The sequence below is a fragment of the Odocoileus virginianus genome, chromosome 5, assembly GCF_023699985.2.
Source record: "Odocoileus virginianus isolate 20LAN1187 ecotype Illinois chromosome 5, Ovbor_1.2, whole genome shotgun sequence".
NCBI lineage: Eukaryota > Metazoa > Chordata > Mammalia > Artiodactyla > Cervidae > Odocoileus > Odocoileus virginianus.
The window spans coordinates 10529137-10545505 of NC_069678.1; the positions used below are offsets into that span (position 1 = coordinate 10529137).

General features: G+C 52.9%; 2 protein-coding genes, 1 long non-coding RNA gene and 1 pseudogene across 6 annotated transcripts; 1 reads left to right on the top strand and 3 right to left on the bottom strand.

The window, feature by feature from the left end:
- The first annotated feature begins 417 nt into the window (after positions 1-417).
- On the top strand, positions 418-1048 carry LOC110135679 (single-stranded DNA-binding protein, mitochondrial pseudogene; annotated as a pseudogene).
- Positions 1049-4824: 3776 nt separating this feature from the next.
- LOC110135682 (uncharacterized) lies at positions 4825-6223 on the bottom strand. The gene is made up of 3 exons (XR_002313432.2): positions 6090-6223; positions 5457-5550; positions 4825-5052 (listed from the first exon to the last, which is right to left on the bottom strand). It is a non-coding gene; the product is annotated as an uncharacterized lncRNA (long non-coding RNA).
- A 1690-nt stretch (positions 6224-7913) lies between these two features.
- Positions 7914-11455, bottom strand: S100A5 (S100 calcium binding protein A5). Of its 4 annotated transcripts, none has more exons than XM_020890853.2 (3): positions 11247-11455; positions 9885-10043; positions 7914-8192 (listed from the first exon to the last, which is right to left on the bottom strand). In XM_020890853.2, the coding sequence occupies exons 2-3, from the start codon at positions 10020-10022 to the stop codon at positions 8052-8054; spliced, it is 279 nt and encodes a 92-aa protein (XP_020746512.2). In that variant the 5' UTR covers positions 10023-10043; positions 11247-11455; the 3' UTR covers positions 7914-8051. The 4 variants fall into 4 exon arrangements, with proteins under 4 accessions (XP_020746512.2, XP_020746509.2, XP_020746511.2 ...); XM_020890850.2 differs by having other exon boundaries at positions 7914-8195; positions 11247-11448; XM_020890852.2 differs by lacking the exon at positions 11247-11455 and adding an exon at positions 10610-10722 and having other exon boundaries at positions 7914-8195.
- Positions 11456-13760: 2305 nt separating this feature from the next.
- S100A4 (S100 calcium binding protein A4) lies at positions 13761-16199 on the bottom strand. Its single transcript, XM_020890854.2, has 3 exons — positions 16091-16199; positions 15073-15228; positions 13761-14060 (listed from the first exon to the last, which is right to left on the bottom strand). Exons 2-3 carry the CDS (start codon positions 15211-15213, stop codon positions 13896-13898), a joined length of 306 nt encoding a protein of 101 aa, XP_020746513.1. The 5' UTR covers positions 15214-15228; positions 16091-16199; the 3' UTR covers positions 13761-13895.
- Between the last annotated feature and the right edge of the window lie 170 nt (positions 16200-16369).

A 16369-nucleotide genomic window follows, 5' to 3' on the forward strand; every position in this document is an offset into this window, starting at 1 on the left:
CCTAACACTGGGACTCTTCACATACCTTGAGAATTAAACTTGCAGCCATTCTATACTTAATTGTTTTGCTCCAGAGCTTCCCTGGTGACCCAGATGGTAAAGAATATGCCCACAATGCAGGAGACCTGGGTTCAATTCTTGGGTCGGGAAGATCCCCTGGAGTAGGAAATAGCAACCCACTCCGGTATATTTGCCTGGAGAATTCCATGGACAGAGGAGCCTAGCCAGGTTACAGTCTGTGGGATCACAGAGTCAGACTGAGCAACTAAAACTTTCACTTTTCTTTCACTTGTCTCCCAAAGAGAGAGAGTCAAATGCTTACTGCCTCTGGTAGGTCCCAAGGTTAAGCTCCAAGGAGCTCAAGAAAACAAAGCTATCTCTCTAGGTATTTATACTTCAAAAGAGATGAAGGTGCGGGCCAGAGCCTCAGGAAAAGACTAAAGATTAGATTGGAAGAAAAAGAGAGTAGAAGCCATGTTTCGAAGACCTGTAGTACAGGTGCTTCGTCAGTTTGTAAGACATGAGTCTGAAGTAGCTAGCAGTTTGGTTCTTGAAAGGTCTCTGAATCGTGTGCAGTTGGTTGGTTGAGTAGGTCAGGACCCTGTCATGAGACAGGTAGATGGAAAAAACCCAGTCACAATATTTTCCCTAGCAACAAATGAGATGTGGCGATCAGGGGAAAATGAAACCTACCAAATGGGTGATGTCAGTCAAAAGACAACATGGCATAGAATTTCAGTGTTCCGACCGGGCCTCAGAGATGTGGCATATCAGTATGTGAAAAAGGGGTCTCGAATTTTTGTGGAAGGGAAAGTAGACTATGGTGAATATACGGATAAAAATAATGTGAGACGACAAGCAACAACAATTATAGCAGATAATATTATGTTTCTGAGTGACCAGACGAAAGAGAAGCCGTAGACTGGACGATTCTTCTCTGGCCGGTGTTTGGTACAGTCTCATTTCCAAATCATGCTAGTGTTTATAGTTCCTAAGGACAAGAATTAAAATACTCTCCGTTATAAAATGAAAAAAAAAAAAAAAAGAGAGAGATGAAGACTCGGAATTTAGAGATCTCTAGGATCTAAAACCTGGAACTCCTGGAGCTATCTTCTTCCTAGAGAAATTTTATTTACATTCCAAAGGGTGGTGTTAAGATTCAGGCCAGTGACATTCCTAAGGAGACCATTCCAGAAGAAGAAAGCAAGTTCCCTTTCCCTCCTTAAATGAAGTCGCTCAGTCGTGTCCAACTCTGCAATCCCGTGGACTGTAGCCTACCAGGCTCCTCCGTCCTTGGAATTCTCCAGGCAAATATACTGGAGTGGGTTGCTATTTCCCGCCATACAAGTAGTAAAAAGTCATCTTTCCTTGTCATTAGTCTTTGAATATCTGGTCCTTGAATGGGACCCAGCCCAGAATAAGACCCAGGCCAAGACAACTCTGACTCACTGATTATTTCTATAAATCATTTTGTACACTCGCAATATGTGATGAAAACATTTAAGAGAAAAACTGAACATGAAGAAGAAATGGCCAAAATATGTCATGATGCGATAAGCACTGATGAACTGGCAAAGAGAATGGAGAGGCCCCAGTTCTGAACTTAAGTTTGCCCAGGGTGGAGGCCCTTACTCCTTTACTGGTCTTTTCACTTGTCAAACGAGGTTAATAATTCATACTACCCACGAATCTTCTGAGCATCACAAAAGACAATGGATAAGAAAGTGCCTTGTAAAGCTAAAAGTGCTATGCAAATGTACAGCGGCTTTATTCTCCATTGTACTGGATACGCTTGGCAGAAAACAAAGCGCTGCATACTGTGACTCAGTCCTAAACTCCTTTGATTGGGGCCCGCCCCAGCTTACAGACATGGGCTGTGATGTTGCTGTTTCAGCTTCCCGGGAGTCAGGCTGACTAGGTCGTAGGATTAATGCCTGTTTACACACCGCGAGGGAAAAGGGAGCCTCATCAAGGGGCGTGGGGGAACACACAGCCACTTCCACCAGAGGCCTGGATCAGCTTCAAGGGACAAGGTGTGAAGCCCCCAGCTCACATCTGAACATTTCCTTCTGCTCTAAGCCCAGAACCCTGTTCCAGAGCGTGAGCTAAAGGCTTCACTTCCAACCTTACATCAGTTGGAAGCAAATGCAATAAAACATGACCAGTCTGTGCCTCCCCTCCACACCCAATCCCACCTTCTGAGTAGAGCATCCACCAAATTTCACTGTAAATGCTGCTGCCTCCCACTGCCCCCCACAAAAAAAAAAAAAAAAAAACCTTAAAAACCATAACTTCAAAGCAAACAGAGATCTGCTATTTGTTTGCGATTTTATTTTTAAAATCTGTGTTCCTATTCCCCTCCACTACTATGGAAAGACAGCTGATAAAGGACACATCTGTTAAGATGCATGTGAACTGTGCATGTTTATTGATTTCCTTCGGCTTCACGGCCTGCCCACCCACCAGAGCTCCCTGAAGATGCAGGGCTGAAGGCCTGGTCTGAGTAGGCCCTCCCTCTGCAGTGGATCTTCACCCTCTGAAATGACCCCTCCTCCCTCTTTGTATGATGGTCTACTTAGCCTGGAAATGGAGGGAGGGGAGAGGAAGGGTTCAGATTCTATTTATCTTTGCAAACTGCCTTCCTTTCTTTGACTTGCTGGTGGTAGGTGTGTCTTAGATGAAGCTGAATTGCTTTATTTGAGGATTAAGTTAGGTTTGTGTTTGTTCAGTCTCTAAGCCATGTCCAACTCTTTGCAACATCATGGACTGCAGCACACCAGGCTCCTCTGTCCTCCACTATTTCCCAGAGTTTGCTCAAACTTGTCTGTTGAGTTGGTGACACTATCTAACCACTTCATCATCTGCCGCCCCCTTCTACTTTTGCCTTCAGTCTTTCCCAGCATCAGGGTCTTTTTCAATGAGTCGGCTCTTCGCATCAGGTGGCCAAAGTATTGAAGCTTCAGCTTCAGCAACTGTCCTTCCAGTGAACATTCAGGGTTGATTTCCTTTCAGACTGACTGGTTTGATCTTGCTGTCCAAAGGTTAGGTGCCAGGAGCCAAAAGATCACCGGGCTGATATTCCCTGAGCACCAAGTGGCGTTTCCTTCTTCGCTGGAAGGGCTCCACCAACCACCATTGGCCCCTCCCCAGGGCTGGAGAAAGCCAACCCCACCGCTCTGCCGCGTCCTGCTCTCTACCCACAAGAGGGCGCTCACTCCACGCCCCAGTATGTGGGCCTCCGGGGTTCTGGGACGGTATCTGTCCAGGTGGTGGTGGATACAACCAAGGCTGGTTGCAGCCTAGGATCTCAAGCCCTGGGTCCCTTCCTGGTTCCCAACTGTGCCAGTCACTGCACCCTGCGGGGAAGGAGATGCCACTAGAGAAGGAGGGACACCAAAAGGTAAGGCTTCCAGTCCTCTTGAGACTGTCCACTCATCCCCACCCCAAGGAGGAAGAAGACAATGCCACAAACCTGGGCCCCAGGGAAGTGCGGAGGTAAGAGGAGAAGGAGGATATGGTTTCCCTTTGAGGTCCCCAGAGCCTACAGAGGAACTTGCCTGGGGCCCACCAGGCCTGCAGGGGACAGAACTGTGACAACTGCCCCATCACCCTGAGACACAATTTGCCCCCTTGCCCCCACCCTCACCCCCCATGTGAAAACACTAATGCAAACAATGAACTCAGGCAATAATTCAGACAGTTACCCACCTTCCCTGATGGGGGCTGAGAATGAGGCTTGACTCTGATGGAATAACTGGGGTGATTCATGCTGCTAAGGCTGTAGGGATTGGCTGGATCAATATTGACAGAAAAGCTTGAAGCCGTGGTTGCCCAGCCCTGGGGTCCCCACCTCATCCTGGGGACCCCCCACTCCACCCTTTTCACAAACACCCCATGATTCACATATTCACACAGCTGCCAGCTTCTCAGACCACCGCCCCTAATACAAAGAACCCTGCCCCCTGAATGCATGGACAGACTCCTAAAGCGTGCTTCCCAACTTTGACCACCCAGAGCATAGGCAGCAGAAGGGAACTCAAGCATCCAGTGTCCTGTCCATCTGTGGTGGTCTCAACAGGATGACAGAACACTCCCTGACCAGGCGCTGGGCATGTCAATGGCGCCTTCAATGCCCCCACTTCGCTGTACTGAGAACGTGGACCAGCCCTGCCCCCAGCACTTCTGGCCCTTCCACTCTGACCTTACTCAGAGCAAAAATAAATCTTCATCATCAGGGACCTTGCTAGGACTATCTCTGCTCCACTATGGGCTCAACACAGCCTGACTCAGGTGCCATTTCCTTCTCCAAGCCCATCCCAGAACCCACTCTCCCGGGGACCCCTTGTGTGTGTCTTCATACTAAGTCACTTCAGCCGTGTTCAACTCTTTGCAACTCCATGGACTGTAGCCCGCCAGGCTCCTCTGTCCATGGGATTCTCCAGGCAAGAATGCTGGAGTGGGTTGCCATGCCCTCCTCCAGACGATCTTCCCAACCCAGGGATGGAACCCCCATCTCTTATGTCTCCTGCATTGGCAGGCGGCTCTTTACCACTGGCACCACCTGGGAAGCCTGGGGACCACTTGAGCCTTCCTTAAGATAGCTTCACCCAGAGTGGACATCTTTTCTAATTGACATGAAAGCCAGCTTATGAGCTCACAGCCACTCTGTTAGGGTACATCCACCATCTTGTGAGCCTTCCCACCAGTTTCCTGGCCTGGTGAGTCACCGAGTCACTGCCAGAGGTACCTGAGAGAAAACCTCCTGACGGCTGATGCAGCGTCAGAGGAGGAAACAGAAATCACTGGGAAGCCAGGACACAAGGGTAGATTTAACCAAAAAATAATAATACATTTATTGTACAATTACCACCATTAGACAGACAGACCAGAGAGAAGGCGTCTCCACCTCCCAATTCATTTTCAGTCCCGGAGAAGTTCATTGTAGATCATAGCCAGGGCCCCCAGGAAGGTGACATATTCTTGAAAGTTCACCACACGGTCCTTGTTCTGGTCCAGTTCGCCCACTAGCTCTGTGATTTCAGCATCCTGCATCTTTTAAAGTGTCAGAACGGGAAATCCAGACTCAACGGTGACGAGACCTTGAGTTCTCTGCATTTCCCCCTCCCAGGCAGCCCTCTCTCATACAAGTGTCTCCGTTCTCACTTGTCACCAAAGATCCAATTTCACCTTGGGTTCACTTGGCTTTACCTCTCCTCTGTTCCTCACTCAGGGGAGGGAATAGCAGGCTGAGAGGATCCCCAGCCCCGCAGGAGTGTGAACCAATGGTAAGGCATGTGGTCTAGGGCCCTGGAATGTGGACAGGGGTGAGTCAGATGCACCTGGCACCCCGCCCTCTCCCAGTCCTGCTGCTAAAGAGTGGAAGGTGGGGAGAGGGGGGCTGGGAGGCTCACTCATCTCCCCAAGGGTGAGCTCCTTCTTTCTCAGGGTGTTATTACCCTCACGGCCGGCCAGAGTACTTGTGGAAGATGGCCACCAGGAGGCTAATGGCCTGATCCAGGGGATCCCCATAGCTGAAGACTGGGCTCAGAGCTGCAGGAAACGGGGCAGGTCAGCACCCTCAGCAGCAAGGCCTTCTCACTCACCCACACATGTCCCTCAAGACCACCGTCAAGCAACCCCTTCAACTCCCTTTGACTAGGGTGAGGTAAACCTTGGTGGAGAAAGGAGAAAGCCCAGGGCTGGAAGGGGAGGGGGAGGGCAGACTCTAGGGCCAAGAGATAAGTGCCCTGCAGAGAAGAGAACCAGAGCAGAGGTGGTTCAAGGATCCTAAGGAATAAATAAGACCACAGTTGAGAACTCTCCTCTAGGGATTCCAAGAAAGTTGGGGAGTATGTTGGGAGTGTGGGATGGAGGCTGCACACCCAGTCCCCCCCACCACACACACACACACACACCCTCACAGGACCACATACCATGGCGCTGACACACCCCACACCCGGGACACACCTTCCTGCACCCTACAAGGCCCGCTGTGGGGAGCTGCCCCATAGGATGCCTTAGCCCGGGGCCAGCCTGACAGGGCCTGCCTCTCCCCGCCACCGGCCTACTCTGAATGCGGGCGGACTAACCCGGGAGCGCCGCCCCAGAAGGACCGGGGCTGCCCTGGTGAGAACTCGCCGCCGGCTGCCGCGAAAGAGAAGGGAGCGACCGACCTAGCGGAAGGCTGTGCGCTTGGCCAGCCCGCAACTGTCAAGGAAGCCGGTCAGCGAAGGCCCCCCGCCGCCCGCGTGCCGCCCCACGCCTCACCCTGGCCGGCTCTTTACACAGTAGCTCGGCCTGAACTTTCCACGCCCCCTGCCCCGGGGGCTTTTCGGAGCTCCGTGGGGTGGGTGTGAGGGGCTTAAGGAAGACCTGCACACCCGCCTAATCTCCAAAACTCAGTGTGTCCCCCATGTCGTGATGTGACAGGGCAAGGGGAGGAGGTGGAGAACCGGGCAGCGACTGTGTGTGTGTGTGTGTGTCTGTCTGTCTGTCTGTCTGTCTGTCTGTCTGTGAAGTAAGAGGGTGGCGATGCAGGGGAAACCCTAGATGAAGGATAGAATTGACAGGGCATCTGGAACACCCATCCCACTAGGGAAAATAAATTCCTGCCACCACCACCCTCTCCCTCCCCCCACACCACCCCCTCCCGAATTCCACTGGGAACCTTTTGCCCTTTAAACTGCACGCACACCCGCATACCCGAGAAGAGCCCTGTGTCAGTAGTTATTCACCCTCAACTGCAAAGTTTTTCAGATCCTCTCCTAAGAAAAGATTTTGATATGGAGAGGTGGGGAGAGCAGAAATCTCTGGACCCCAGGGATGATGGGGGTGGGGCTCATTGCAAAGGGGAAATAAGGGAGAAGGGGACTGGCATGGAGGTCAAGGCCAGACTCTCTTTTCTTAGTGTGTTGGGGGGAGGGGGGGAGCGGGGAAAGCCTCCTGTGAGTCAGGGACAAGTCATTCTGGCCAGCCCACCACTGCCCTCAGGAACCACATCCCAGCTGCCTCCAGTGATAGGGACAGAATAAAGGGGCAAAGTAGTAGGACAGTTAATCCTACTAGAGGACTATAAGTAGAAAAAGTATGAGAGACCCCTATGAATTGATGATTACTCAAGAAACTGGCTTTGCTTAGCCACAAAACTAAGCAGGCTTGCTTAACAGCGAAACAACGCATCAGAAACATAAAACATACCCCGAAACAACAAAACAGTGATGGCATGAGCCCCACATACTGCCCAGTGAGCTCAGAAAGTTAATGATCCCTAGGTCATGCTCTCTGTACTCATAAAAAACAGTAATTTGTGGACTTAACTTGATCACGTGGAGACAAGAAAACTCCCCTGCTCAACCCAGAGGAGGAGCTAATGATGGAGGCATGATGTCTACTCAAGAAAGACAAAGGTCTTCTCCCCCTCTCCACCTTTCCTCTCATTGTAAAATTGTAACCCAGTAAATTCTTAGGGACCAGCATCTCTCACTCATCCACTTGCAAGCCTCACAAGTCCTCTTCCAGGAAATCACTTCTTATCTATCACTTAGCCTCTTGCTGAATTCTTTGCTGTGCTGAGGCATAAAGGGCTATGGTACCAGAGCTCTTTGGAGCTCCTGAAACAGCATGTAAGGATTTCACCTGTGTCTTCATTCCCCAAGAACTTTCCCCCAGCAGCTTTCTCTGCATACTTGCGGCATTCCCTGGAGGCAAGCAAAAGGCTGGCCCCAGTTCCCCATTTATTTTTTTATTTTTATTTTTTGGAGGGCAAGACTAAGCCTGGGTAAGATTAGTCACACCCACTCTGAAGGGAACCCAGAACCCTAACTCCCAGAGGCTGTCCACTTACTCAAGGAGAAGCTCTGCCTGGCCCCACCCCACCCCCAGCCAAGGTGGAAAAGAATCTACCAAACCAACCCTGGACACCTGGATTGGAAAACCTTTATTCCTCTGCTGGAGGGGAAGGCTGAAGCAGGGTCTATCTGGGAGGGAGGGGAAGGCGAGGGGCCATGGAGGGTTTGTGAGCAGAGCTGCAGCGGCCAGGGACCAGGCCCCGGTCACTGGTTCTCCTCCAGAAAGAAGTCATTGTAGGCCATGCACAGCGTGGACAGGAACACCGAGTACTCCTTGAAGTCAATCTCCTGGTCGCTGTTCTTGTCCAAGCTCTTCATCAGGTCGTCAATGCTGCTCTCCTTCATCTTCTTCGAGGGCCCAGATAGAGAGATAAGTCAGCCAGCCTCCTCTCCCAGCCCTGCCGTGCCCCCTGGGAAGGTGGCCTCAGGCTGATCCTCAGCTGAGTCAGCAACACGGAGCATCTCAACCCCCAGAGCCTCCCCCCAGGCCACAGCCAGCATGGGATCTGACACCAAGCAGAGCCTCCGTGAGCTGACTCCTGAATCTGAATAAATGACTAGAGTGCAGGCTAGTGTAGGCCCCCCTCTTCCTCTCAACAATTTCTACCGTTCAAAGAAACAACTAGATTTCCTACACCGCCTCATAGAAACAGCTTGGTGACTATACTGGCACTGAGCAGGATCCCAGTCTTACTCTGTCCCTGTTGGGGATCATTCAGAACTCAAGCAGATCGCACATCCCTCCACGAGAGCAGTGGTTAGAGCTCTGGGTTCCCTAGCTAGGAGAGCCTGCAGGACAGAGGTATGGAACGAGTGCATGGCACCCAGGCCTGCTCTCTATCTGGTCCCCTGCCCTCCCAGCCCAGCTCTACAAGGGAGACAGGGCACTTGGGGGAACAGGAGGATAATACAGGCACATCCTGCCCTCTCCTCTTCACTGCCCTCCACTCCAGCTTTGGCACAGGAGACAGGACGTCGGGACATACGGAGATGGAAACAGCCTCTCTGTGACGCCACGCTTGTCCCCAATCTGGGCTCCTGTTATAGCCAGGCCCTCCCCAGGGCCTCCGTCTCCCTGTAATTAACCCTGCCGGACCCACGGCCCCTCCCTCTGCCCTCATTAACTCCAGGATGCAGAGAAGTACGCAGGAAGGCCAGAGGGGAGGCCTGGTGACACCCACCCCTGCTTCGGTCTCCTGTCCACAGAGACACATTCCCATTTTTCTCTAGGGAAGACCACTAAGGTTCAGTGGACCCAGGCTGATTTTAAAGGAAGGAGGGAGAGTTATACATGGGGCTGGCCTGGAATTCCAACCTCTCACTAGCTGGAGATTATATAATATATCTGAGCCTTAATCTTTTTTTTAACTCTAACAATAATGTGATGACTACCTCATAGGCCTCTCCCTCTGTCGGTTGCCTCCCTCCCACCATCTCCATCTGGTAAGAATCAGTTCTGCTTCCTTCCAACCTGTGTTCACAAACTAGCAGAATGGTCCTTTTGGGTTCCATGTCAGCGTCAGCTGAAAGCCCCGGCAGTGGCGGACACAGCAGGACCAGGTGGGAACCCTGCCTGTGAGTTATGCATAACTGACCTGGACCCCTGAATCCCCTCACCCACCACCCACCCCATTCCTCTCACAGATTCCACAGCTGCAGGAACCCAGCCTTAACCTGGAAGTCTCCTTCATCTCCTTCTCTGAATCCCTCACCCAGACTGAGGTCCACCCTGCAAACACTGCTCTTCTCTGATCCCAGTGATACCTGATTCATCCTTAGCACCAGGTCTAGAGTCGTATGCGCCCAAGATGTTCACCGTCTTCCTTGGGTCTCCACCCCTACTTTTGGCCATCCTGTCCTGGCTGAGACTAGTGTACCTTGCAGACAGACATGTGTCCCCTCTGGAGGGGCCTCCCCTCCTCGTGCTGGGGAGCCCCTGACAGTGGCATCCCTGCTTCCTCTTCTTTTCCCTCCCCTCCCCCACCGTGCCCAGGGAGCGCTGGGACTCTGGGGTGCAGGGGAGCAACCGGAACCCACCTCATCAAGACACAGCTCCTTCTTGATCAGTTCCTTCAGCTCCTTCCTACTCAGAGTCAGTTTGCTGCCCTCTCTCCCAGAATATTTATGGAAAGTGGTGACCATAGTGGTCAGGGCCTTCTCCAGAGGCGTCTCCATCACGGTGTGCAGTTCCAGAGGCTGAAGGGAGAGGGAAAGATCACATTCCCCAGGAATCCGGACCCCATCACTAATCCCTCTCCAAGCTTCTCCTTTAAGTGGGACCAAAGTCTAGCACGTGGACCCCAATGTCTCAGGACAGGCTGTAGTGAGACCCGCAGCAAATTTGGAAGAGCCAGAGCCTGACCAGCCCTGGAAGGAGATTGCACACTGTCCTGCTTAGAAGATGTTGAAAAAAAAGGGTCTAGGGGCAGAGGGAGTAACAAGCTGACCTCCTCAGAACTGGTGACAGATGGTGGAGCCAGTGAAGGGTCAGGGTTTTCTTCCAGCCTGACCCAGCTTGGGCACTCCTTTTCCAGAGGTCGTTCTCCTTACCCTAGTCACCCCCCTTGGCCCAGGAGCCTGAACCACCCACTATCAGGGAGTGTCTCATTACAGAAGTGGGGAACAGGGCAAAGAGAGAGTCTGGGGTTGGAGGAACCTGGGGCTGGAACTAGAAGATAAGATCTCAGCAGGAAGCTGAGAGGGGTGACAGGACTTGTTCCCCTGGTCCCCAGGCTCCAGCCCAGAGAACTGTACACACAGACCAGTCATGAGTCAGTGAAGGAAGTGGGCCTCCTCTCCAGGGTCATTGTGAGAGCTGGATCCAGAGACTGGGTCGACTGGGGCCCTCCAGTCCACCAGCCCAGCCACACACCCCTCCAAAGCGTCTTAGCTGTTGGAGCTCCTGTGACTCAGACTTGGAAACCACTTCCCCTTTAGGCAGGAAGGAGCCAACGCCCAAGGAACTTGGGGGCTGCAGGTAAATCTGTGTAGAGTCCTGAGCCAGGAAAGGAGGAGGAAGCTACTGTCTCCTACCCTCAGCCCGAAGCCCACCTGGCTATTCTTGGACTGGACCCGTCATTCATCTCTTACCACCCCAAACCCTCAGCTTCTTGCCACCACCGGGAGACTCAGCCAGGACCACAGTGGAAGGCGAGGGTCTCGACAGTTGCAGCAGCCTCCTGGCTGGTTCTGATCCCCACCTCCACCTCCACAGCCACTTCTCAGGAAATTCTCGTAGCCATGATGCCAAATACCCAGCCCTTTCCTCCCTGAACACATGCCCACTCATCAGACCCAGCCTTTCTTGGTGGAGGTCACCAGAGCTTGTCAGCCTCTGGCCTCATCGCCCAGCTTGCCCTACCGTATAAATGAGCAGGGAGATCAGAAGGAAGGACTCACCAAGGAAGAAGGGAGCCGGAGAACTCACGCGGCAGACACAGGCTGCCTGCCACTGCTCTCTGCCTTTATTCCCTTGCTCCAGTCCCCAGGAAACCAGGGGAAAGAAAGGGCCAATAAGAAGGGGCCAGGGACAAAGAGGCTTGGGTCAGAGCCTCCTGGGACGTGGCTGCAAAGAAACCCCCTTTTGCCAATCTCATCTTCCTTGTTTCTAAACAGAGGGGATGGGAGCATACTGAATTTACCTTGGTAAATACATTTTCAATCCCAGTTTTGTCTGTCCAACCAAAACCCAGAACTCACAATCTGATGGGATGAAAGCCAGGATCCCTGGAAAGAAGAATCAGGAGGTATGCAGGGTATCCACCCATACCCTAGGCTGCTCTTTGTATTGGAGCCCTCCCATCCACCCCACGTGCAGAACAGATGCATCTCAAGATGGGAATCAGCAGGGGAAGATGTTTCCTGCCAAGGGCATGGTCAAGGTCATTAGCGAGCATGGAGACTAAGATTTTTAAAGGACTTTTCAATGATGATTTCTTCGACACCTCACTGGTAACCATGGGAAAAAATTGTCAGAGACCCTTGGGGAACTGAGAATCAGGGAGACCAAGGCGGAAATCGGGGCAGGGTAGGGCTGGGTGATGGGGTAGAGGCTGTGGACCCTAGGGAGCAGGTTCAAGGTGCAGTAATGACCAGGGTGTGGGTCAAGGAGATTTGCCTATATCCCAGGAGAGACTCAGACATTAGTCTGAGTCTCTGTGATTAGTTGCTCAGTCGTGTCTGACTCTTTGCAACCCCATGGACTGTAGCCTGCCAGGCTCCTCTGTCCATGAGATTCTCCAGGCAAGAATGTTGGAATGGTTTGCCATGCCCTCCTCTAGGGGATCTTCCCAAACCAGGGATTGAAACCGGGTCTCCCCCATTGCACGTGGAATCTTTACCATCTGAGCCACCAGGGAAGCCCAGGAATACTGGAGTGGGTAGCCTATCCCTTCTCCAGGGAATCTTCCCAACCCAGGAACCATGTCGGGGTCTCCTGCATTGCAGGCAAATTTTTAACCAACTGAGCCACCAGGGAAGCCCAGACATTGTTCTACCACCAACCAGTTCAAGAATGAGAAGAGAACAGAGTTAGGGGCTTAGTGCCTGTGGCTGATGCCACCTCACCCTAGCCTGCCTAGATGCTCCCTGCTGCCCCCAATTCCACTCCCACCCTCAGCTGCCAAAGGTAAAGAGGCAGCAGGGACTGGTCGCTAAGCAACAGGAGTTTCCAAAGTAGAGAGTGATGCAGAAGGGAGACTCAGGGGAGGGCACTCCAGTGGAAGATGGGCAGACCAGGGCGGGGGATGAGGGGGGAGAAGGAAGAAGTGGCAAACTTTTTCCTGGATCAAAATTCTATCCAAGTCTCTGTAGTCACACTCTGAAGGAACATCTGAGTCACCTACCCCACTCCTCTGCAACTTGAGAGAAAAACAATGTGATGAGAAGAAAAGGAGAAAGCTTGAAAGGTCATGGGAACCAGACCTTCTCTGTCTCTGGACCTGCCTTCTACTCACCTCTTCATTGAAGGTCCCTGTACCACCCAGGCAAGGCCTGGAAATCTAACCCCCACCCATTGCAGGCTGGAGCCGCTGGTCTTTAACCTAAAGAGAAGCACTATCATGCCTGATACATTCTGGAGGGTGGGGGAGGAGGGGAGGGGAGTCTCAATCCACTTATCAGATCTCAGGCCTGGAATTTTGTCTCCAAAACTCTGGTCACCTCCCACTATCTCCCTTCCTCCAAACCCAGTTACTGTCCTCCACTCATCAGTTCCAAGGACCTTTGTCCGCCTCTGATGGAGCATGACTGTTAACTGGTAACAAATCTCATCCTAGGGCCTCCGGGAGAGATGGGGTTAGAGAAGGATGATATTCTCATGCTGTGGCCATCAACCTGCCCTTCCTCCATGTCACCTCCCTGATCTGACCCTGGACAGGAAGAATTCATCTTTCCTGGGGTCTGAAGCCAGGGCACTGGAACAGGTGGCAGGCAGGGTCCGAGCTGTTAAGTGTCAGGATTGAATCTTCCTCCCCATTCCACTCAGGCCTCACTACTTCCTCCCCATGACTCAGCCCTTTCCCCACCACCCCAGGGCACCCACACTCCATTCCAGACTCCAACCAGGAGCAGATGTGACCTTCAAATTCATCCCAGCCTCAGTCAGAGGTCCTGCCAGAGGCAAGGCTGGGGAGGTGGGATGGGTGAGAACACTGGCTAAGATCCTACGGCTGGAGTGTTCCAAGCCTCTGGGGTCCCTTGCCCTGCCTTTGGCCCCATCCAGAGTCCATTCTTTCCGCCACACACACACACAGTCGCCCGCATCCCTCTCCCACCCTCACTCGTCTGCTCTCCACTCCCCACAACACTACAACTCAACTCCAGCATCTTCCGTTACCCCCTCCCCACTGCCCCCACATTGTACCCCTCAGGCCCCACCCCACGCCCCCAGAGTTTCTCAGACCATCAGCCTCGTAGCTTTCAAGAATCTTTATTGAACTTGTTCAGTATTGTGCTCACGTCTGGAGGAGCCAGGGTGAGGTGATGTGCCCACCACCAACAGGGAAGACCCCAGCTGGCAGCCCCCCACCACCCACACCTGAGGACCCTTCATTTTTTCCGGGGTTGCTTATCAGGGAAACCTTCGAAGAACTCATTGCACATCATGGCGATGCAGGACAGGAAGACGCAGTACTCCTGGAAGTCTACCTCGTTGTCCTTGTTGCAGTCCAGGTTGCTCATCAGTTTCTGGAACGCAGCTTCATCCGTCCTTTTCTGCAGGAGGAAGAGGCTACCAGTGAAAACCAGAAGCGAAGTCGGGGTGGGGGAGTGGGGCAGAGCTAGGACTGGACGAGGTTTGCACCTCCAGATGGGCGCTCAGGAAGGCACCAGCACCCCTTGGCGGGCCTGGCTTTGGACCTCCAGGCCTAGGGGCTAAGCTACCCCTCAGATGAAGTCTGAGGACCTGGGTACAACTGGACAAAGGAGACCACAGCATCTTCTGCCAAGGTCATTTTAAGAGTCCAGTTATACAATGGTCATGAAAGCAATATATAAACAGCATAAAGGTTGATACAGATGGCATCTGGAATTGCTCGGGAGAATTCTGTAGGTGTGTGAGTGTCTGCAGAGAACTACATCTTCACGTCTACAAGCCAAATAGAAACTCAAAAATGGTTTATGGGGCAGGGGGATGGTGATAAAATAGGAATATGAGATTACCAGATATACACTACTGTATATAAAAGAGATAAGCAACAAGGATTTACTGTATAATACAAGGAACTGTACTCAATATTGTAATAGCTTATCATGGAGAAGACTCTGAAAAAACAGATATGTGTATATATAGCTAAATCACTTTGCTGTATACCTGAAATGAACACATTGTAAATCAATGATATTTCAACTAAAAAAGGGAAAGCATACAACTTTCACAGAATCTTAAAAAAAAAACAAAACAAGAGGTTCGTTGCTGGAGTGATGGCAAGAGCTCAAGCATCCTAGTTCATGATCTCAGCTTTAAGCACTGGGTACCTTGGGAAGTTACCTAGCCTCTCTGAGCATCCGTTTCCCTCCAGGGAAGTTGTGCAGAGCACCGTACCCTGTCTATTCACTCTGCCCTCTCTCTGAGGGTGCTAGCAAGTGAGCGGTGGGTGCCCACTGTGCTTTGGCCCCAGGCAGCCAGGGTAAGCTCTCTGCCCGGAAACTGCCCGTGTCAGCAGCAGATACCAGCTGTAGGTAGTGCTGAGCAGAGGACGGGTGCCTCCCAGGCAGTGTCACTCACCCCCAGGAAGCTGGGCAGCTCCCGGGTCAGCAGCTCCTTTAGCTCAGACTTGTTGAGTTTGAACTTGTCGCCCTCCTTGCCCGAGTACTTGTGGAAGGTGGACACGATCACATCGAGGGCCTTCTCCAGGGGGTACGCCATGGCAGCAGTCAGGAGCTGGGGGCAGGGTCACAGAGACAACCTTATTTTCCCCACCCCACCCCCAGCTATGTATTTGGAAATGCCCCCCACTCCCATCCCTCAGGGAGCACATTGGTGACACTGCTCCCATCCAGAAAGGGGTACAGCTCCTAGCGGGGGTGGGGAATTTATGCTTGAGGCAGCAAACTCCTGCAGGGCCTGGTGCTCAGGCTCTGGGTTCCAGGCAGCCAGCTCCCCAGAAGCACTTTCTCCACCCTCACTTGGTCCATTCACTCAATCCTACGGGCTCAGCCCACAGCAGCCCCACCCCAGCCCATTCTTTCCCCCTCCCAGCACTGAGCTGGGCGAGGCTGCTGGAGGCTTGCCCAGGGGCCTAGCGGAAAAAACCAGTGCATAGGGAGGGGCAGGGTGAGGTGGCAGCGGCACGGATGCAGGGGAGGGACAGGGAGGCCACCCTCCCTTGGGCCAGGCTGCTGTGTGCAAGACCGAGGCTCCTAGGACCTAACCAGCCAGAGCCCACAGTCACCTTCTGCCTTCACTGTGTTTTCTACACCCAAGTGTGCCCCCCAGCAGACACCAGCCATCGTGCACACCCACCAGTCACATGCACCACAAAACATACAGCAGTGACAACGCACGCAAGCCCCAGCATCACAGAACCCCCCAGACAGCTCCCACCCAGCCACCTGCACCCTTGTTGTTCTTCCTTGAATGCACACGCACTTGTGCACGCACACACCACCCACCCCAGAGCCTCCACATCGGAATCTCACATCTGGACCTGTTTATCACCTCTGGCCCCCGCCCACCTCCCTTTCTCCTGCCCCTAGCCTCAACCTGACACCTCTTGCGTGCCAGTCAGGCGACCACAACTCACCGAGAGAGAGGAAGTGCTGGGGAGAGATGATGGGGAGAGAGGAAGAATGGGGAGAACCCAGCAGTCTGACCTATTTATACCCGGGCCAGGCCCTGCCCATGGCAGGGGATGGGGGAGAACAGGACCCAGCCCTCCTATCGTGGGCTGATGTGGTGAACGCCACGGCCCCCCTCCACCCCCCTCCACCCGCCCAGCCTGGAAAGCCAGCTTCCTGCCCCAGCAGGCACAGACGGACACAGGAGAGCCCCAGGGGCACAGGCAGGGGCCTGGAGGGTGGGT

Coding starts and splice junctions, on each gene's coding strand:
- S100A5 (XM_020890850.2), bottom strand. CDS start 10,022: ATGGAGACGCCTCTGGAGAAGGCCCTGACCACTATGGTCACCACTTTC. Junction 8,196..9,884: donor AGGAGCTGTGTCTTGATGAG/GTGGGTTCCGGT, acceptor GGGCCCTCGAAG/AAGATGAAGGAGAGCAGCAT.
- S100A4 (XM_020890854.2), bottom strand. CDS start 15,213: ATGGCGTACCCCCTGGAGAAGGCCCTCGATGTGATCGTGTCCACCTTC. Junction 14,061..15,072: donor AGCTGCCCAGCTTCCTGGGG/GTGAGTGACACT, acceptor TTCCTCCTGCAG/AAAAGGACGGATGAAGCTGC.